Source organism: Chaetura pelagica, unplaced genomic scaffold (genome assembly GCF_000747805.2).
Source record: "Chaetura pelagica isolate M959 unplaced genomic scaffold, ChaPel_1.0 scaffold328, whole genome shotgun sequence".
Taxonomy (NCBI): Eukaryota; Metazoa; Chordata; class Aves; order Apodiformes; family Apodidae; genus Chaetura; species Chaetura pelagica.
The window spans coordinates 1,785,170-1,807,920 of NW_009954216.1; the positions used below are offsets into that span (position 1 = coordinate 1,785,170).

A 22,751-nucleotide genomic window follows, 5' to 3' on the forward strand; every position below is an offset into this window, starting at 1 on the left:
CAGGAATGTGAACCCTGGAGAAACACCTCCTCTGCACAGGAGTGCTTGTGGGGCTGTGGGTCCTGGGGGCAGGCAGGGAAGGGGCACCTGGGGCTCTTCCTCAGGTCCTGTGCCACCACCTCAGGTTTTCCCTTCCTGTCACATGGAAGGGTCCAGTCCTCTTTCCCAGGGCTGAGTGGTAAATTAATAGAATCATAACATCATTTTGGTTGGAAAAGACCTTTCAGATCCTCGGGTCCCACTGTTAACCCAGCACTGCCAAGGCCAACACCAAGGCTCAGAACAAGTTTTCGTAGCAAAACATTCTTTGACAATACCTGGGAGGCAGAATCTGACTCTTCTGCAGGGAAGGGCAGAAAGCAGGAAGCTGGTGTGCTGTGTGGGCAGGGATGTGGCCAGTACAGATGAAATGCAGGTTTAAAGTAAAATTCATTTTATGGCTTTTTGTTTTCATGAGGAAAACTGAAACAACAACAACAAAACTAACAAAAAACCCAAACAGAAAACAAACAAAAAAACCCCACAAATAAAAAGAAGAAAAGAATAAAATCTATAACTTCTCTTTTTCAGGCTGGCAGCCAAACAAAAAAATAAAACCAGGTATTTGTACATCCTTGATTGGCAGCATCCTGAACAACACCTCAAGATGAACATCCTCTGTCTCCAGCATCACTTAATTAAAGCTTCTCCAGAAGCATGTGAGAAAATAGGGGCCTTGATAGGAATTAAGGTGAAACTGCAGAAGTTTCTTTTTTTTTCTTTCTAGATTAACTACAAGTGGCTTTTCTTGAGACAGGAGCTCTGCTACAGTGAGTCTTGTCAGTGGCAGAGTGAAGTGCAGAGAGATCTTCTACTGGGGAAAAAAAAATGGCAGAAGAATTGTTTTTTATCAGCCTGGGAGAAAGGACCCAACTTCACTTTGCATTTTGTTTGTTTGCCAAAAAACCCCAAATCTGGCAGTTGGGTTAAATTGTTGACATTCCTGTGTTTTCTCAGCCTGCAGTGCAGGGAATTGTAATGCTGGGAACAATCCCAAACCAGAGGGTCAGTTTGCCAAAGTGGCACAAACCCCTGGGAAAACGAGAAGCTGTAAAACCAAATGATTTTCAATTTATTGTCTGAGGAAATAGTTTGCCTTGTTGTCTTTTCCTTTGCGTGGATTATTGTGTTTTCACAGCTTATGTGCCAGCTAAAGGCACATCTGGAAAGGCTGAACTGACCAGATCTGTTCCTGGAGTTCCTGTCCTGGATTCAATGGAAGTACAAAACCATTTGCTGGCAGCAGGGCAGGATGAAAGAGATGCCAGAGTTCTGGAGATAGCCTGGAAGAGCAAGGAAGTCGTGTCAGGTGCAGAGTGGTGTAGGACTGACTGCCTCCTCCTCCTTGGTCTGACCACCTTTGCAGTTGTGAAACTCCATCCTTAGAGGAATGAACTGCAGAACTGCTGGAATGATGTAGCTCTTAGTGCACTTCACATTTCTTTAATGCATCTCCCCTCTCCGTGATCTCCATAAGATTATCTGGTTCTTTGGTTGCAGAATCCCAGTTACCTACTCTTGCTGGAGTGGAGCCTCTTGACAGGCTGCTGTGGAGGGAGTGCACACGTTTTCAAGTGACAAGCCTTGGAGCTTTGTAGCAGTCTGTGGGCTGGTTTGGGTTTGTTTGGGGTTTTTTTTCTTTTCTCTCAATGAATTCTCCAAAGTTGCCACATCCTTGTTTAACAAGGGAAATGAGAATCTCTCCTGGGAGACTCAAAGCTTGGACTGATGGAGGGCAAGGGAGGGCATGGGGGCTTTGCAGGAGCAGCTGACAACTTTAAATTCTCCTTAGGCATGATGGCCGGGGGAGAGCTTTGTCCTCAGCATGGACACACTGGTGGCTTCCCCTCAGCTCCAGCCCTTGGAAAATGCCATTGCCCTGCTCAGGGGGCTCAGCCCCCAAACTGGAGCTGGTGTGGGGGGATGTGCTCTTCACCAGCACAGCAGCCCTGCCAGGTGGGGCTTGAAAACTCTGCTAAGGGATTTGAGTTGATTCTGTCTGATTTTTACTGGGGAAAATGACAAGAAAGAGCATTTAAGAAATGTTTAAACTGTTTGAGCCTACTAGCAATGCAATGTAACTTTCTTTCCTCATTTAAAAATGAAGTCTGTGTTTAAAAATCTGTGTAGTTTTCTCTTAAAGGAAAAGAATCAGGTTGCAATAATTTCCGGTTGCAATAATGGTAAACCAAAAGGAGGAAGAGCAAAACTTGGGAGTCATAATTCTATTTTATTCTTTCTCAGCCTTTCCTTTTCTCCAGTTTATTTCTTCCCACTGAATCTGATCCTTCCCCAGAGTGTTTGGATCAGCTCACACCAACACAGCAGCCGCCCCGGCCCGACGCGCGGCCACGGCTGCGGCTCAGCTTCTCTGCGCCTCAAACGAGGGAAAAATTAACCTGACCTACTTTATGAAGTGCTCAGAGATCTGCAGCAGAGCCACGTTTGGCAGTTTTCAAGCCATGTTTTTGGTCTCTACGAGTGTTCCTGGCTCTCCTGCAGGTGTTTGTGTCTGCTGGCAAGGCCTAGGCTCCTCCCCTGGAACCACCTTCCCTGTTACTGCATTTAATGCTGCTTTTTGACCCGTATTCTAATACGTATCTAAGAATGTCTCCTTTGTCCTGCTGTCTTTTAATGAACTCATCCTCACTGCTGTTTCTTATTATGCATCTCTGATACTGTATTAATTAACACACTGTGCAGAATACTGAGGAAGTTGGTGTCTAAGATGCCATAAAAGTCTTTATCACTGAGAAACAAAACAGTGAAGGCAAAAGTGTGTTTTCATCTGCCAATAATCATGAGCAGAGGGCCCCTGGAGAGGTGGGGTTTTTAATTGTTTTCTTTTTCAATTATTTTTTCTTCTAAAACATGCCAAATAAGTGTAATATGTGCATTGTGCTAAAACTGAGTAGGTTTTGCTATGGATTTGCTATGTGTTTATCACATATATTGTGGTGATACTATTTGTTAATTTATTAAATCATGGAATGGTCTGGGTTGGAAGGGACCTCAAAGATCAACCACCAGCCCAGGCTGCTCCAAGCCCCATCCAACCTGCCCTTCAACACTGCCAGGGATGGGGCAGCCACAGCTTCCCTGGGCAACCTGTCCCTGGGTCTCATCATCCTCATAGTGAAGAATTTCCTCCTCATGTCTGAGAGAAAGGAGGGGAAAGTAAGGGCAAGGATAAGCAATGAAGGGAACGGAGGGGAAAGACAAGGAGGGGCAAGGAAGAATAATGATAGGCTCAATGATACCTGTTTCACAGGTGCAGAAGCAAATATGGCTGCAGGGACCTGAGAAGTGCCACCAATTTGTGTGTGTTTATGAGAAGTCCAGTTCCCAGACACATAGTTTATCTTGAGGCCACTGTTGCTTGGGCAGCTCCATCCCATTGGGTGATGGACATTTGAATGAATAAGGATTTTCTTGGTCAATCTTTGCTTTGCCAATATTTCAGTGCCTGTGCTGTTCCTATTTCAGATGAGCTGTTTTAGTGGAAGCATTTTCATCCTGTATCTTTCTACTTGCAAAATTAAAATGAATCTCAGCTCTTCAGCAAGACAAACTTTGTCTAACACCTTGTCAACATGTCTTGCCTTTCAGCCTGTTGTTTGTTGTTTTTTATTTTAATCACTTCAAGCTTATTCAGGTTGTTGTTTGTTGTTGGGTTTGTCTGGGTTTTTTAATCCCTTTACTAACTGGTTTCTTTGTTTATTTTGCTTTTCTATGGTCCTGCTTTTCCCCATCTGTTTAATTCCTGGCCCTGCCCAGTGCTGTCTGTGCAGCCCCCAGTGAGTGCTCTGTGCTCACAGGGAGTTGTATGAATCCCTCAGAAAGCTCTGAAGTGAAGACAAAGTGCTCCTTAAGGGCAGCAATCCCATCAGTGTCTCTTCCTCCCAGGCTCCCCTTCCAACCACATCTTTCCCACTGTCTTCCCTCTGCTCTCCAGTGACTCGGGCCTTTTCTTCTCCTTTCTCAACCAGGTGGGCTCTGCATTGCTCAGTCCCTGAAAATCCCCCAGGACCGCAAGGACAAGACCATCGACTTTGATAAAATTATCAAGCAGCTCCTGGAAACTCCCAATGCCAGGGCCATCGTGATCTTTGCCAATGATGAGGACATAAAGTAAGGAGGACTGAGGGGCTGGATTCATTTGTGCTTGATAGCTATGCAGGAAAGAGAAAGCAAGTAAGAATGTGAAGTGGAAACCTCTGTTGGTAAGAGCCCTGTGGGGGTGTGGAGGGTGGCAGCAGGAGGGGAGATGCTTCTGCTGCCCCAGCCCGTGTGGAGCCCCAGTCTGGGCACTGTGGGGGGTGGGAAAGTCCATCAAGGTCTGGGAGCTTTTTCTGGCGTAAGGTGACTCCTGCAGTGGAAGGCAGACCTGACCTTACCTCTAAAGAGGCTCTAAGATGATGTTCCTCTCTCCAAGCTCATGCTCCTCTGTGTTATTCATTACTTCAGGGTCTGTTTTCTGCCCAGGGATGGTTAGTAGTGATAAAATGGCCTGGGATTTCAAGGTTAAGCCACACAAGGTGCTCAGGGTTTAACCACTACCACTTGGTCATGAAATAATATAAAGAATACTTCAAAAGTGTGATGCTCATTTCTCACTTGCCCGTGTTCCATATTCCCTCTCCTTAATTTTGAATCACCTTTAAATTGTGGTGGCATTGTCAGCTGCTGAGAGGCTCAGTTCCCCAAAAATGAGACACAAAGAAGTTAGGAAAAAGGCACAGTAAAGTCAATGGCAGAACTGTAACTTTTAGCAGAATCTGGATTTCAGCCTCAGGACACAGGGTGAATTGAAAGAAAGGTCCAACCTGTGCTGCACGGATTGGAACGTGGTGTGACATTCCTGGCCTCTGTTGGTGACAGGAATGTGCTGTTCCAGTTTGTCACCACACACCGTTTCCCCCCAGCAATTGTCTGTTTAACTGAAATTAATTTGTGAACAAAGTGTTGTTCCCTGCAGGCAAATCCTGGCGGCCGCGAAGAGGGCGGATCAGGTCGGTCACTTCCTCTGGGTGGGCTCGGACACGTGGGGCTCCAAGGTGAGCCCCCTGCTCCAGCAGGAGGACGTTGCTGAGGGGGCCATCACCATCCTGCCCAAGCGAGCCACCATCGAGGGTAAGAGCTGCTCCTGGGAGCCCTGCTGGGACCCAGGGGATATACCGTGACTTGTCCTGGCGTGTGTTCTGTGTATAAACGTGTGCGGGGCTGGTGTGGTGTGAGCAGTACCAGGTACAGTGAGGGGGTCTTCAGCTCCTGAAGCTTTCCTGAATGTCTGTTCCTCATCTGAAAACCACACGTTATTTCCTCTACCAGCAGTTATTTATTGCAGGCACCGTTTCAGAGGTTGTGTTGAGCTGTGCTGATCTGATAGGGCCTTTATCACCCAAAGGAGAGTAAACTCAGATTATCTTAACATATCATGTATATGTATGGGAAGATAAATCTTTTGTGATTTATATATTGTCTCTGAAGCTGTGGGTAAGTTGTCTACTGAAGAAGTAAAAATTCATGTTTAAATCAACAGTTTCCATTTAAACTTAGTTTAACTTTTATTTCATTCCATTCAGATCAAGGGCTGTATTTATTGATGCCTATTGCTTGTGTGCTTCACAGAACTACATACTTGTACATATACATGAGTATGTAAAAATTATGGGAAACTTTTACTTAATCCCTTCATTTCTCAACATTTATCTGTGTTCTGAAATGTTTGTTGTCTGATCTTTCCTCAATTTGCTGTCCCTTTTGTCTGTATAGATGCTTAACTATCCAAATGGCCTCCTCTGGGCAAACCAAACCCACTGGTTAGAGTCTGTGTTCTCTATGATATGAAAATAAAGTTCTTTAGAAGGGAGACACTGAGTAAAAAAAGCCAAACTCTTCAGCTGGCACGTGGCTTTGTGTTGGGCACAAAGAGTCCTTGAACATGTTGCTCATGTTAGAACAGGTCCTGGTGTCTTCACTCACTGCAAAACCAAATATTTGCATTAATTTTTACTGTATCTGCACTACCACCTCACTAGTTATTCTTCTCAGGTATATAAGATGCTTCATGGCTTTACATTTTTTAAACCCTGGAGGCATTTTCACGTGTTACTTCTCCATAAATACATGAAGTTGATAGACAATGAAGTGTTTTGTTTCTGAAAACCAGGATATTTTAATAATCTTGTCATGCTCTCTGTATTCATCCCTGAGGGTTTCTGACACAGAAATGAAAAGTCTGCCACCAATACACAGGAATAAAAACTTTCCAAGTTAATTTGTTTTAAAATGTTCTCTTTCTACGTTGCACATTAAACACACTAGCCAGAGTGGGAAATCTGAGGTTGGCTTTTGGCAGCAGTAAGTGGCAGTGCCAGAGTGCAAGGGTTCAGGTATAGAAAGTTGGTTAAATAACAGTTATAAATACCAGCCTTTTTTAGTGTGTGTGCAAAAAGAAAATGTGTTGATTGAGCCTGCAGGTAACTTCTTACTCAATGCCTGTATTAGGTTGTTCCCTGGAAGTTGGCTGGTTGCAGTTGGCTCACCTGGGTGCTGTGGTTACATGTTTGTGATGCTTAAATCCCATTTTGCCTCTATGTGTATGACTGTGTTCAGCTTGAGGAGCAGGTGTCGTGCAGCTGGTTTCTATTTTGAGGTCTGTAAGTTACATGCTACTTTTCAGAAAGGAAAAATTCCCATTCTCCTGAAGCAGTTTTCCAGAGCTCAGCATCCCCTTTCAGAGTGATTCTCTTCTTGTTCCATCCACCCAGAGAAACATCCAGTGAAAACTGTTACTTACAGAAATAAGTGATCCTTGGGTATTAGCATCTCTGTGCTTAGTGAGGCCGTTATCCATATGGATCGTCTGCCTTTCTTGCTTTTAGACTGCTGGATGTGGTTTTGTTTTTCTTACTTTGTTGTAGTAATTTCATTTGGCCATGAATCCAAAAGAACTGGAAAGAGACATTTTAATGTTATTCTTCTATCATCCAGCAATGAACATCTGCTTCCCAGATTGTAGTAATGCATTTCTTTTGATGAATACCTAAAATAAATGAAATAAGAAGCCTTGATTTTTTCCCATAGATTGCTGGAAACAAACAAAATTAGCAGACTGGAACTCAATTTGCCCTGAAGGATGGTGTGTTGGGCAGTCTCCCAGCTGGGCTGTCTCCTCCTGTGCTGCCCACCCTGCAGCTCATGGGCTCCAGGGCAGCAGTCAAGCACCAGCTTAATTCCCACTGGATTTGGTGAGGACTTCTTTAGTAAGGATGAACAATTATTTTGCTCCTCAAGAGCATCCTTTTTTTTTTTTTTTTTCTCTTTCCTTTTATCTCTGTGCTAAATGGTATTTGTAATATCTGGGAATCAGATTCCTAACAAATTCCCTGGGATTGGAAGGCACTGCAGCCTCTGGAGCTGCAGGGAAACCCGGGAGGCTGATGAGCCAGGAGATGACCCATTACATTGCAAATTAACATGCCTGCATGTGCAAGTGCATATGGCAGGTGTTGGAGGTTCAGGTTTTTGATGTCTGTGAAGAGCAGCCACAGCTCTTCAGGTCAGGATGCAGAGGTGACATCCAGGTGGGTGGGTGTAAAGGTGTAAAGGATAGGTGCAAAGCGCCTGTCTACATCTGGGTCAAGTGAAGTTCCTATTTTTGGTAACAGTGGGAATATCCCAGCAGGCTCCGACTCCACGGAGGGTCTCACACACTTGGTTAGCCCCAGGAGTTACTTGTCTTGATACTTGATGCCACTCTGGGGACAAAACTTCCTTTCCCGCAGTCCCACGGGGTGGGTCAGGAAATTGTTACATGAACTGAATTCATTCATCTGAAGTCAGTCTTGATACAGCCCCGTTGTGCTTAATGTAATTATGCTGAAAGGATAAGGTTGCATCTCATTTGCATAATTGCAGTAGACAGTGAGGCAGAGGAAGTGCAAACTTAAATAGTAATGACTTAAGGAAATTTGTGTGTGGAACCAGCTCCGTGGCTCCACCGAGCACCCAGGCTGAAGGGTTTGGGGAGGGTTTCGGGAAAAAAAGCAGAATGTGTTTATCTCTAGAATGGCTGCAGAGTGTTGGGTTCTCGTTATTGCCACTTGGAAACCTCCCAAAACAAGGGTGTGATGGGGTGTCCTCATGCTCACAGAAGGTCACTAGAACTTCAGCCCAGTCCTGAGACTCAGCAAATGCCTGGCGACAGGCACGGGGTGTTGAGCTGCAGAACTGCAAGTTCCACATATGGAAACTGGGGTTTTCAACAAACAGTAGGAATTTTGGATGCTCTTTTATAATCCACCCACTCTGATACACTGAGCTTTGCAGGATCTGTAGAAAATATTGAAGACCTTTTCAGGAAACACGAATCATCCCAAAAGCCTAGAGCTGAGGCCTAGAACGGAGAGAAGTGATCTCTGAAAACAGTAGCCACATTTTTAAGGAGTCCAAGCACCTCCAGCAGCTCTTACAAAGTTTCAAACATAAATATATACCATTTCCATTCCTTAAAAATGTCTCCCTACTCAGGGGTGTCTTAGAAATTGTTTTCCTCCTAACTTGAGCTGTGAAGAAGATGAACAGCTACCTGCTTATCTCTTGCTTTCTGCTGTTCCTGTGCCTCTTTTCTGTGTTACTGACTTGTTTGCTTTTACAATAGCTATCCTTATCTTTCTTACTTCTATATGATCTCTTTTCATGGACACCAGCTTATAGTGAAATGAAACCAAGGAGAGGAACAGTGGTAAGAGAAATACAGAGGGTTTTTTATATATGTGTGTGTATATATATGATGTTAATTATTTTGAAAGTCTGGCAAAATGCTGGGTGATGAAACAAAAATATTCTTTATGGTCTGAAGTCAGAATTTGATTGAACTAGACAATGGGATTCAACTATATTTAAGAATAATGATTCAATTCCAGCAAACTGGAATTGCCAAGGTTTGCAGTCTGGTGGAGCTCTCTGCCCAGAGGTTAGAGGATGGCTCAGATTCCGTGCACAGCTATTGACAAACCCCAACACATTGCAAGTGCTGTAAACCAATGTAGCTGCCCTTGAATTTTCCAATTGTTTGTCTTTCAAATAGATGATGACTCATGTTTTTAATGTTTTGGTTTTATTTCCAACAAGAGGTGATATGCTTCTTTTTTTTGCCTGGACCGTATGAAACCTGGGAAAAAAAACAGTGGAGGGTGGAGATTTAAGAAAAAAAAGAGAATGAAATCATATGTCAATCTTTAGTGGCTCTCTAATATTTTACCTGCGCATCCCCAGCCTAGTAAAGAGAAGGAGCTCAGGGTTCATTTTCCTCTGTGTTAGAGGCAGTATTGAATTTTATCCAGCACCTGAGTGGGTTCAGCTCTGGTCTCAGGGGTTTTAAAGAGTGTAATTACAACCAACAATCAGGGAGTACATGTCTAGGCTGGTTTGTGTCAGTAGTTTGACAGGGCGACTCTGGTTTAGACACTATTTCTTAAAAGCAAAGTTTGCACCAAGGACAATATATATGTATAAATATTTATTTGCACTTCTTCCCCCATGAGTAAGTTGTCTTTAGCAGCTTTGGAGTGAAGATGCTAACATGTGCTCATGTTAGGCAAGTTATTTCATCTCTTACATTTTGTCAGAGATGCTTCTGATGGCGCTTCAGGTTCAATCTAGATCTGTTGGCTGCCCAAGCACAGCCGAGGGAAGAACTTACCTTTTTGTTCTTCTGTATCCATCACACAGTCTTTAAAGTCATTCTACCTGCAAGCCCGTTGGGAATGTATCCTTCCTGATGCTGATGAAGCCATTAATTGAATTTAAATTAAGCCCGTGGTTACCTGGGAATTCAGGACACGCAGCCGTGAAAAGTTTATTGCCTATCGATCCCAGCCTGCTGGAAAGTCCCCCCTGGGAGGTCAGATTAGCTTTGATGCCTCCTGGCTTAGTGCTGATTCTCTCTGTGGATGCAGGGACTGTGCTCTGCCAGTGCAGCCTGCAAGTGGTTTATGGTTCCCTTTATCAGTCCCTGAGGAGCAGCCTGAGCTGGGATCTCGGTGCTGCAGGGACTGGAAGGAGATGCCCCACAGCTCCCCAAACCTCAGCTCCCCTCAGGCAAAAACCAGAAGACCCTCACACTTTGGCAATCTAAAATGTAAACTTCTACATAATTTCAGTGTGGGGTTTTGCTCAGGCTACACATCTGGCTGTTCTGTGGTGTTCAGGTGTGGGAGCTCTGGGGTTTCTTGGCCAGTTTGGCAACGTGAAGTACTTGAGTTCTGGGGTTTCTTGGCCAGTTTGGCAACGTGATCTTTACAAAGTGTTGAAGGGAGTTAGAGAATTACCTGCTTCTGCTCAGCACGAGGTACAGCCCATAACCACTCCAGTGTTAGCAAGAAATTTGATCTCAAATGGGCTTTGAACCAGCACCTTTTCTAATGCTGCTGCTGCTTGATAGTGTAGGAATTAGGTAGAATTGGACCATAACGTACCATTGTGCAATAAGGATTTGGGGGAGCTTTCTCTTTGGCCCCTTGGAAGGCCAGAAGCTGCTGACCCAGCCCAGGGCAGGCTGGGCTCCCTCAGCTGGAGGTGTTGCTCTGATCTGAGCCAACTCATACACCCTCTGGGGGGATGTCTCTGTGTTTCTGGATTTTGTGCATTGCTCCCAGGGCTTGTGTGGGCATTTTCTCTTTGATGTTCATATTTAGCTGTCATTTCAGGACACTGGAGATTGTGTGGGTGGATGTTTAGAGAGAGAGAGATGTGCACAGACACACACAAAAACCAGAATGGTGGATGCTGTAAGAGGTAATTCACAGGATAACATTTAGCTATTGATCACTGCTCAACTATCTCATCAGTAGTCGTTGTTTTGAAACACCCTGAATTGCATCTTCTGAAGAACAATTTTTCTGTCAATGATCTAACACTGAGCTGTCGGTCAGACACGTTCAGGCAGACTATTTCCTTTTTATTTTTAGGAAGTCTGCTCTGCTTGTGTGCCAACTCCTGCTCTGGTAGGCACCTCCAAGGCCTCCCCCACAGGTTTGCTCTGCACAGAAGGTGTCCGTGGGTGTCCATGGTCAGAGCATCTCCCCAGGAGTGTTCCTCCCCCCAGCAGCCAGCTCTCTGTTGCTTCCCAGCAGCTCTGCAAGGCACCAGAGCCAGAGCAGCTTAGGCTGGCACCAAACTTCCCATCCTTGCCAGGAGTTCAGCAACACATGGATGGCTCCCAGAATCCAGAGGAGACCCAGGCTTGGTGGGCCCCATGATTCAGCTGGCGATGGGGTTTGGGGAGCAGGGCTGGGTGTGGCTGAGCCCCCCGTGCTGCTCCTCCCCTCCTGCTTCCCCAGGAGTCGTGGGCCATTATTCTCTTTACCACAAAGAGAAACGAAAGGCTTCTACTAATCCAACATATAAAAATGCAGGAACAAAAGAGAGAAGAACAACTCCCCCCTGTACTGATCACCCAGCTCTGCTTGTGGTTCTGCAGCAGCTCCCTGTGCATGGTCCTGCTGTACCTCACCTTCCAAACAGGAATTGTGTTAGAGCTGTAAGAATGAGTTATGGACTGAATGGCCTCAAATTGATTATTACTATGGAAAAAAGAATGTGCAATTGCTTGTGAATAATGATCAAGCCTAATTAGCATGAGTGGTTTGCTGTTTCACTTCTGACAGCCCCTGCAGTGCCCAGGCTGCCCTACAATCTCCAGTAACAGAAGTGGCACAGGCAGCTTTGCTTCTCCACCCCCAGCAGAGTGGATGAGGTTCTTGGCTTTCTGTACCTGAGCACCTGTGCTGCACTGAGCTCCTACTGAGACTTCGGAGGTGCAACTAAGCTTCTGTGTCTATTTCTCTCTGTAATTCCTTTCCTGAGGTACTTACAGGGGTTGACGTATTTCAAGTAGCTTTCAGTTAGCTTTGTAGCAAGGAAATGCTTCTCATCTTTGTTTTCAAGTTCAGCCTGTGTTTCTCAGTTTATTTACCACTCCATACAGCACACATTTCCAAAGAAAAATATTGTAGGATCTAATGGAAGGAGTTGCTGATGACATCTGTTAGTTCTCACCATTGCTTCTGTTCCTCAGCACAGGAGTGCTGGGGCTGCTGCCTGGGCTCTGCTGCTGGAAGCAGCATTGGGCAAGCCTGCTTCTCCTCTGCCTTCACCCCTGGGATTGCCAGGTTCCAGCCTGCTGCCTGTGGAGGACAGCAGGAACATAATCTGGGTGTCGTAGAAAGGAAGGTGCTGAAGGGACCTGTCTGTGTTAATGTGGGTTGTAATGAACAGCTGAGGTGCCAAGAGGGAGCAAAATCTGGGGTGGGGGCTGTTCCTGAGCAGGAGGTTTGGGTGGGCATGGGCCCCTTTCCACACTGGGCTCATGTCAGGCCCTTGGGAATGTGTGGTGTCCATGGCTGGACGTGGCTCTGAGGCTTTGCACGTGCTGGAAGCAATTACCCAAGTCAGAAACTAAGAGGTGAAATGGCCTCTGCAGTTTGTTGGGGTTTAGAGGTGTTTTGGTTGTTTGTGCTGGGTTTTTTTCTGGAGATCTAGTGGATTTCTTGGACTAAACATATAAAGATCTTAAGGCAGGTCAGCTGGGATGACACGTCTGCCTGGTGGGATGGCACTGGGCTCACCAGGGCTGCAGAGCACTCTGCTGTCCCAGGGGGGTGAGCCAGGGCACTTCTGAGCCCCAGCTCTGCCTCACAGCAGTTTTCAGTAACAGCAGCTGCTTCAGGTATTCCTGTTGCTCAAACTCTGTCAAAATCTGCATTAAGCACTTCACTTATGTGGGGCCTGTACCAAGTTTAATACAATACTGCAGCAACTTTCATTTGTGGAATTAAATTGCTGTGCTTTATTTAAAAGAAAAAAAAAAAATCTAAATCACACCTGAACTCTTTAATGTCTCCCTAGAATGTAAATTATGTTTTTAGCCCTGGCAATTATTTAAAATGCTGATGTGTCAATCCCCAAAGAGAGAATACTTGTCTCGAGTATTGCCACTTGAAATTTTGGGAAGCCACACACATGTTCATCTCCTCATTATGGAAATAATGTATTTGGTTAATGTGTTGGTATGGAGAGAGGGGAATACAAATTATCTTGCAACTTGAGAGCCATTTAAAAGTTTTCTTATGTTAGGCTGCCTGATTTGTCTGTACTAAGGCATCTCTGAGGAGAGGTCCCCCAGAGCTGCTGGGTTTGGAGGTGCTGCTGCTCTGCCCCAGCTGGTGCCCAGTGTTCCAGCAGGGAGGTGCTGGGATTCGGATTCACTGTGTGCCCCCATCTCCTCTCACTGGGGGAGATGCTCTTGGATATTTATCTCTCAGAAGATCCATGTGCTGCTCCCTGGGGAAGAGGCTTGGATTTTTTTGAGAGCTGTGATTGAAGCCTCTTGGCTTCTTGGGTGCACAGATGAGGAGAGGGTCTGAGCCAGGAGCTGGCCCTGATTGCTCTCCTGGTGGTCCTTCAGGCTGGCCAGGGTCCCAGAGGAGGTGCTAACCTGGGAGTGGAAGGAAACCAGAGGTGATGAGGGCTGGCTGCCTGGATATTCTGCTCCTGAAGTATTTAAATGGAACTGGGAAGCTTTTTAGCTTTCCCTGAAAGCTGTGGGATGTTTGAGTGAGAAGTTCCTGAGGCGATGTGGGTGCTTCTGTGTGGGACCCCCTGGGCTGGAGGGCACCCCGAGAGGGGGTGCCATGTCCCCCAGCCTCAGAAATCATCCCCTTCTCTTTGTCTTTTCACACACAAGTTTGGGCACTTGTTCTGGATAGGATGTGTGGGTTGGTGTGATGGGTGAGCACAGCCCCACTGGAGACTGAAACTTAGTGCCTGCAGCATCAGCTGAGAGGGCTGGAGAGAGGGAGGGAGAGAAAATAACCGTGTCCCTGGCTCACATCCCAGCACATGCTGGCTGGCTGGCTGACCTTATTAAAGATGCCTTATAATCAAGAAATCAGCTGGCAAAAATCAAGCAACTAATTTTTAGTATTTTTTTTAAGACTCTAAGAAAATCGCACCTGAACTCTTTAATGTCTCCCTAGAATTTAAATTATGTTTTTAGCCCTGGCAATTATTTAAAATGCTGATGTGTCAATCCCCAAAGAGAGAATACTTGTCTCGAGTATTGCCACTTGAAATTTTGGGAAGCCACACAGATGTTCATCTCCTCATTATGGAAATAATGTATTTGGTTAATGTGTTGGTATGGAGAGAGGGGAATACAAATTATCTTGCAACTTGAGAGCCATTTAAAAGTTTTCTTATGTTAGGCTGCCTGATTTGTCTGTACTAAGGCATCTCTGAGGAGAGGTCCCCCAGAGCTGCTGGGTTTGGAGGTGCTGCTGCTCTGTCCCAGCTGGTGCCCAGTGTTCCAGCAGGGAGGTGCTGGGATTCGGATTCACTGTGTGCCCCCATCTCCTCTCACTGGGGGAGATGCTCTTGGATATTTATCTCTCAGAAGATCCATGTGCTGCTCCCTGGGGAAGAGGCTTGGATTTTTTTGAGAGCTGTGATTGAAGCCTCTTGGCTTCTTGGGTGCACAGATGAGGAGAGGGTCTGAGCCAGGAGCTGGCCCTGATTGCTCTCCTGGTGGTCCTTCAGGCTGGCCAGGGTCCCAGAGGAGGTGCTAACCTGGGAGTGGAAGGAAACCAGAGGTGATGAGGGCTGGCTGCCTGGATATTCTGCTCCTGAAGTATTTAAATGGAACTGGGAAGCTTTTTAGCTTTCCCTGAAAGCTGTGGGATGTTTGAGTGAGAAGTTCCTGAGGCGATGTGGGTGCTTCTGTGTGGGACCCCCTGGGCTGGAGGGCACCCCGAGAGGGGGTGCCATGTCCCCCAGCCTCAGAAATCATCCCCTTCTCTTTGTCTTTTCACACACAAGTTTGGGCACTTGTTCTGGATAGGATGTGTGGGTTGGTGTGATGGGTGAGCACAGCCCCACTGGAGACTGAAACTTAGTGTCTGCAGCATCAGCTGAGAGGGCTGGAGAGAGGGAGGGAGAGAAAATAACCGTGTCCCTGGCTCACATCCCAGCACATGCTGGCTGGCTGGCTGACCTTATTAAAGATGCCTTATAATCAAGAAATCAGCTGGCAAAAATCAAGCAACTAATTTTTAGTATTTTTTTTAAGACTCTAAGAGGTAAAAGGAATGGGAGGCTGCAATGGAATTTACAGGTGGTGTTTTCTTGTGGATGTTAACTCAAGTGAAATTTGAAAAGAAGATTGGTTGCACACACAGCAGTTCAAACTGAGCCAGAACTTGGCTGTGCAGGGGCAGTTCTCCCATCTCCAAGTGCCAGCCTGTCCCATGGGCAGGGGCTCTGCAGGAAAGGCCCATCACCTGCAGCAGCATCTCAGGAGCTGGTTGTCTCAGCCAATGTTACCACGTCAACAGCACAAGCTGTGACCACTCTGGATACCTGGTTTTGGAGGGGCTGGGGGGGTGTGTGTCTGCGAGCTGCACATACATTTTAGGATGCACAGACGTATTTACCCATGCTGTAATTATTCCTGTTGACATGGTAACACTCCAGCGAGGCACAGCCAAATACATAGAGGGAAAGAAAGAAAATTGACTCTGTGTTTTGAAGGAATTGAGTGCAGGATGAGGCGATTCTGTTTGCAGCCCAGTGAGCTGTGCAGCCTGGGGCTGCCCGGGGCCTGGAGGCAGGAGCAGCCCCCGAGCTGCAGGAGCCAGGTACGTCTCAGCCTCCCTCGGGACGTGTCTCACCTTCTTCTCCCACTCCCACCACAGGCAGGAGCTTTGATTTCCTTTCATCTTCTGTTTGCTAGGAAGGCATAACAACGTGGCTGAGCATCCCTTTGGTTTCTGCAAGCTGATTTCCAGCGTGGGCCGGGCGGGCAGCACTGGGCTGCTCTGGCATCCTGGCTCAGAGCTCAGGTTGGGTACAGGATGGTGGAACATCCCCCTGTGTGTAGCACAGCTGGTCCCAAGGCTGGGATGCTCCAGGGGGGTGACAGTTCCTGCCCTCAGCTGTCCCCGCAGCCCCAGGCAGGGACCCCACCTGCTCCCCCTCCCCTTCTGTTTGTTCTGCTGTGCTCATTGCGTTGCTGCTTTATGGGTGGGTTTTATTGTTACTAATGTGAACCTGTTGAACCTCTCTGGGGGTTACTCCAGTCACCGCATAACAATGGTGAGGGGTTTCTGTATTTTTATCCTCAATTTAAATTGTGCAAGCAGATGGCTTGACTGGAGATGCTTTTAAGGACGCGCAGTGTGCATTTTGTCTGCTGCTGGTATCAAAGGGAAGAAAACCACTGTCATGTTCTGCAGTCAGACCTTTTGCCTCTCTCTGATTTTACTGCTCTGCATTATTAAAATGCTCCATCTGTGAAGCAGCTTCTCCGTTTAGTCAAAAAGGGTGTGAGGGAAGAACTCAAACCTGGTGGGAAGGAGAAATCCCTGCACGCAGGGGGGCTGAGTTCAAGAGTTAGCTGCAAATGACTAAATGAAATAATGGCTCAGAACTGAGGGTGTTGTTAAGAGGAAAAGAGTGATCTGCATCCAGGCCTGTGTTCCTGCCTTGCTCCATGTCCCTGGGTGACACTGTTTAACTGCTGGAGCTGCCTGCTGCCAGCTGAGGTGAATGCAGAAGCATTTCAGTGAAGCAGAAAGCAACAGCTAATTTCAGGAAGACTGGGTATGCAAGTGAGAGGAACACAAGCTGTTAACTGAGGTGCATTTGGAAGTATTTAAGAAAAAAAAAAAAAGCAAAAAAAAAAGCTTTTCACTCATGCTCAGCTGGAAGGGAAAAGAGTCCAAAAAAGTCCTTCAGGGAGAAGGTCCTGGCAAGACAAGTACTCCATTTCCAGTACCTGGGTAGCAGGAAAGGAGGAATTAGTGGGAGAGGCATTCAGCTTCTGGGTGTATTTTTAACTCTGCTCTGTTTGGCCTGATTCTGGTGGTAATCTTCACAGCAGATACAGATCCTCACTGGCAAGAGTGGGCTGGTGTGAGCAGCATCCCTCCCTTGGCTGGGACTCAGAGCATTGCAATTCATAAAAAATTATTCATTCCAGCAGCAGGAGTCATTTGAATAAGAAGTGGAGTATTCAGCTGGAAGGAGAGCACCGTTTGCATTAACAACCTGAGTGACTTATGCTGGTGTCAGCTTCCAAAGTCCTCTGGTGGCTGAAAATGCAAAAGTTGTCTGGATGAGGAAGTCTGCAGTGGTCTGTGGGAGGAGGAGGAGGAGCACATGCCTGCCTCATCTGCTGCCTTGTAGCAGCTCTCCATGCTCTGCAGCAGGACTTGGGCTTTTTGTTGTTCATGGAGAGAAAGGTGGGTCCTTTGGGGTTAGGAGGATGAGCCTGAGCCCATCCAGGGCTGGGCTGCAAGGGGAAATCTCCCCTCAGCTGTGGCAATAAAATAGGAACAGGAGAAATGCATTTGAGGTTTGTGTTGGTATAAATGGGGAAGTAAGAAGTGCCCGAGGGCAATAAATACAGAATAATGAATAATGATAGACTTGTATATTAACCTTTCTATTGCAGCAGTGGTGAGACTCCACCTGGGTCATGATCTTGTTGCCCTGGCAGCTGTAGAGTTTTATGAACGTGGTAACAATGGTACTTAGCCAATATATATCTATTTCCATAATGGAAGCTTTGCAGCTTGAAATCCCAGCTTTGCCCAAAGTGTGACAAGCTGGATTTCCTTGGTACCTGCTTTGTCATCTATGAAAATTCTATGACATCAACTAAACCAGCCTTTTTCACTGTTCTAATTGGCAACTATTAAAAACAACTGCAAAGCATTCTTATGGCATGAAGGAAGTTAATAAAATCACCTCGTATTATGGCCTTTTTATTGAGTCAGAAGGTCAGGAAAATACCTGTAGACTATCTTAGCAGCTCCTTAGTGCTGCATAGCGGGGGGCTTGAGCAGCAGAATAAATCTGGAAAAGAAGACTAGCTGCCTTAAAATTGATGTTATCATTCCACATCCAATGCTGTTACCCCAGATTTAATATCAATAAATTAAACTATTTTGGCTTGAAGGATAAGGAGATCAGAACATGGAGTAGCTGCTTTCAATCCCCTTGGCATCAGTGATCATAGCAAGTGATGATTTACTAGCTGGGTACGTGAGGTCTGTGCAGCTCCCAGCCCTGGTGTGGGCACACTTGGGGCAGATGAGAGTACAAATATCCTAAACTGATAGAAACACTACTTGTTGGAAATTGGGTCAATATGTTGTATTTGCTCACAAGCCACGAGGGCCTGAGAAGGAGAACTCGCTCTTCAGGCACACGAGCAATGCAGTAGGTCAACAACTTGGTGGTTTAATTAGGCTTAATTATTTTCCTGATTAAACAGCCCCAGAGCCCTTGAAGTCGCTGCTGGCACACAGGCTGGATGTTTCACAGTGTGTGAGGGAGGTGGCAGAAGGGCCTCCTAAACCCCCCTGGCTCCTTGCCACCAGCAGCACATCCCGGGTGGGTGTCCACGAGCCAGCCCTGGGTCAGCTCTGCTGGGCATTTCCCTGGGCTGCTGCTTCCACTGCTGCCACTTCAGCGTTGCATCCCCTCTTTCCATCTTTTCCCAAGGGAGTGCCCTGTGTTCTGGCTCCCTCCTACACACTGTCTCTCTGGGCAGCCTGTCCTCTCCTGGTGGCCGGTGCCCCCTCAGTGAACCTGCCTCTCCTCCCTCCATGACACAACTGGCAGCACAAACTGCTCCCAGGGGCTTGGAGCTGGGCTTGTCCTCCACAGCCCATGTAACCCCCTTGGCTTCTCTGCCAGGGAAGCTTTCAGGCAGAAAATGGGCAAGGTCTATCATCAAATGGAAGGAGAGCTGCAAGATGAATGTCAGAAATCAATCATTTGGGGGTGGATTTTCAGGTGTAAAAAGCAGCCACGAGCCAGCAAGGCTCATTTTCTGGATGAGAACAAAGGTTCCTTCTTCCATCGTGATGCCCCATTCCAGGGGGAGCCCAGAAGGGTTTGGGGAGCAGGCAGGGGGCTGGGTGGGTCCTGGGACAGGGCTGGGTGATCAGCTGGAAATGGTACAGAATGTAGGGCCTTGGTGAAACCTGGGGTGCAGGGCCTGACTGCAGCCAGCAAGGGGGAGACACCCCCACCTTCCCATGGGGATTGTCATGTCCCTGCTGTTGTCCCTAGGCTGGCACCAGGGGTGTCCATCCCACTGAGTGAAGGAGGAGCACCTGCAGTGCTCGGGGTTGGTGGCATCACAGCCAGGTGACACGTGTCCCTTGCCTGGATGTACCAGCCCTGCAGAGTGTTTGGGATCAGGGCCCTTCTTCTTGCCTCCCCCCTCCTTTTGTAAGTCTGTTTCATTGCCATGTGGTTAACTTATCTATTAATCCTAGGGTGGAAAACAAATGAAACCCATTTGATAGTATCATCTCTCTATGTGTAAGAGTAATGATTTAATCAGGTCACCATGATTGAAAGTAATAAGAGTTACATTATTATTTATTTATTTTTGTAAAATCTCATAAAATAACCATCTGTATCTCTTACAGGTATTTGCTGAAAAAAGTAATTTTCTTAAGTATGATGCATGGGCAACATTGGGAAATCACTAAATCTTGTCACACAAGTCTAGCACTTGGCTGTGTACAAGGGTAAGAAGTGATTATTCCTATTTTTATATTTGAGCATCCAGCTTTTTTGGTTCATTGAGTTCCCTGAGCCCAGAACTCTTCTGTTTAGCACTAGTGCATCTAAGTTCTTCATGTCTTCAGCTCAAAAAGACTGAGCTTAGGCACGTTACTACCTAGAACACATTTGCCTGTTCTTCAGTGGTGTTTAACCATATTAATTAAAAAAGTACCTAAAATTAGATTTGCTAGGGCTGCTTGTGTTTGCAGGACAGTTTTGTGGCACTTGGGTAGCACAGAAACAGTCCTGACTGATACAAGATCCTCATGGTTAGTGCTCAAAGTACAATCATGTAGATATGTAACTGCTTTACAAACTGTTCTTTAATAGGAATTTAACTGACAAAACCCATCATGAGATTCCTAATGCTGGATTGAAGTCCCCTGACAAGGTTGCAGAGCAGCAGTAACACCAGCCAAAGGTCAGCACTGCCTGACAACTGAATACTTGGGGTTTGCTCTACTTGCAAGCCAGGCATCTAATTTGAAGTTTAAACATAGTGAGATCTTTCTTTTTCTCTTAATTTAAAAACAGTTTGTTCCTCTAGGTTGTTTGGGTTTTTCTGTTTGAGAGGGGTGGGGGTGGTTTGTGGGGGTTTTTTTGTTTGTTTTGGGATTTTTAAGCTTTAAGCTACATAAAACACATTTACCTTTCTGGATAAAAAAGAAATGGTAGTGATGTGCTGGCTCAGCTCCCAGGGCAGGGAGCCTGGTGTGTAGTCCCTCCTGCCAGGGTGTTCCAGACAATCACAGCAACGTCCCTGATCTCAGGAATGATGCAGGGAGGAAAAACAAACACCTAGAAGCAGTGGGATTCCACTGGGCAGTCTTTTCTAACCTTTAAACTGGATGAAAATCTCAGGCTCTGTGAAACATTCTCCACTTGGTCCTGCCTATGGGAGGGTTTTTCTTGATCCTCAGCCTGTTTGAAAAGAGGCCCATTGGCATGGTACTTCCACCTAGTAAGGAATTAATAGAAATGTGGCTGGTTGCTTAACTCTGTCCCACTGTCAGTCACTTGCCTGCTTGTCTTGATCACTAGAAAATAATTATAAAAAATAGTACCCTCTTTAATAGGGATCTCTATTCCTTCTTGAGCATGCAGAGGGATCATTTAAAAAAAAAATCAATGTGAATGTTATTATTTGTTGTTAAATCTGTAAAGGTTTAGAGTAATTTATATGGAATACTATACAGTTTTATCAACTTATTGATCTTATCTTATTAAGTTATAGAGCACTTTTCTCAGAGGTCAGTCAGTTGGGCATGTTGGTGAGGTGCACTGTTTCTGAGCCTGTTATATCTTGCTGAATGACTGAATGTCCCCTCTGAAATGTTCTTTTAATTATGAGTAAAACTAATACACACAGGTCTGCGGGAAAAAAGTTTGGCTTCTGTGTATCTAAAAATCTCAAGAGTCTCCTCTTCTGGCCTATCCACGTGAGTATTTTGCTTAGGAGGTTTCACCCCAGAAGTGCAGAAGTTGTGCTGTCCCCTCTAGAGACCAGGCACAGGGACATGCATGTCACTAAGCTGGCATTAAGCAGACCAGCTGTGGCATCACTGCATCATTGCCCTAAAAGGTGGGAAACCAGGCTCAGCACAAACCCTGCCTCTGCATAAATGCAGCAGAAGGGGACCAGGGGTGTCTGCCATCACAGGTTGCCTCTTTTCCTGCCCATGCATGTAGTTTCATTCTGGAAAGTTGCAAAAACCTCACCCACTCCACAGCAGGGCAGGCAGCTGCTTTCCTCCTTGCTGAGGGTTTGTCATCACTCTTGAGCACCCTGATGTGTTTGCTGCAGGAGAAACCTACTTGTATTTATTTTTCTTTTTAGTGGGGCTGCAGCTAAAATTTTAATGTGCTTTCAGCTTGTTTCTGGAAGGCCCTGATACTTATTTTTCTGCTGTGACTCTTGGATGTATGTGTGTCTGATGAGCAGTGGGCTTTGGATGTGAGTCATGAATTAGCCTTGGAATTAGGTATATATATATTATAGTGGGGTCAGTAGTACACAAAGCTAATACAAGGAGACAGATTGACCCCACTCCTAATCTTCTTTCTTCTTTGAAAACATCTGTTTACATGCTGTCTATTTTTATCCCACGGTGGATGGATTGCTATGCTAATTTAACAAGGCCATATGTTTTTCCTCTGACTCAATTTCATTGTGAGAAGTGCCAGATTGAGCCAATTTACCCACCTAGTTCAGTGAGAGAAATTATTGGCTGTGGTGCAAGGCATTTTTTTCTCTCTTTCAATGAAATATGTATTTACTGTCATTTCTAACAGCAAAATTAAAAGGGACCATGTGATCATGCAATATAGAGAGATGGTTTAGGGTCTGTAAGAGCTTCCTGCTTCTGTGTTGCCACCTTCTTCTGCAGTGCTGGTACAGGCTGCAAAGCCAAGCAAGGGGACAAAACAGATATTCTGAGATTTGCATCTTCAATGGATTTGCACTTTTAGGATGGCAAATAACTTGCCTCTGAGCTTCTCAGTGTGCAAACAGCAGTTTCAAGTCCTCTTCACAACTGATCTGCTTGATCCAGGTTTCAGATTTGCATGGCTGGAATATCTCAGCAGCCTTAGTGGTAAAATGAAAAACTCCTTTGTTACTGAACTTGAACTGGAATTGCAGTTCTGGAAAGCTACATGGAGAATACTGAGTTTAACTGTCTCCTTAAGCAGAAGTTTTGATGTTGCTGCCTGATAGAAGTTTTGCTCTCTGAGTTTATCTGTAGCTTTGTGAAAGGAAATTAAGGGGAAAATCTGTGCTAGGAAAACCACCAGATGCCCTGATAATGGTCAGTTCAGGCAGATAAGGCTGTCTGCTCTGGGGGTCTGCAGAGTTCACTACAAAATTAGTTGTATTTTGCTCAGCCTAATATCAGCTGCACCACATCATTTATTTTCATTCCTCATTGGGTTATATCTAATCCGTGCTTTTTGCTTATAACTTTTGTATGTTAATCTCTGGTTTACATATATCTTCCCTTGCTTTGTACCTCCCAGTTAGTAGCAGAGTCATTGACTTGCAAGATGCAGCTGATTAGATCCAG

At 45.8% G+C, this 22,751-nt stretch overlaps 1 protein-coding gene across 1 annotated transcript in view; it reads left to right on the plus strand.

The window, feature by feature from the left end:
• GRM7 (glutamate receptor, metabotropic 7) overlaps positions 1–22,751 on the plus strand; it is a gene marked incomplete at its 5' end in the record, with an annotated part of 215,858 nt that overhangs the window by 123,317 nt on the left and 69,790 nt on the right. The window contains 2 exons of the mRNA XM_010003352.1: positions 4,029–4,170; positions 5,018–5,172. Of these exons, the coding sequence (XP_010001654.1) occupies positions 4,029–4,170; positions 5,018–5,172 (297 nt within the window). The remainder of the gene's footprint in view (positions 1–4,028; positions 4,171–5,017; positions 5,173–22,751) is intronic.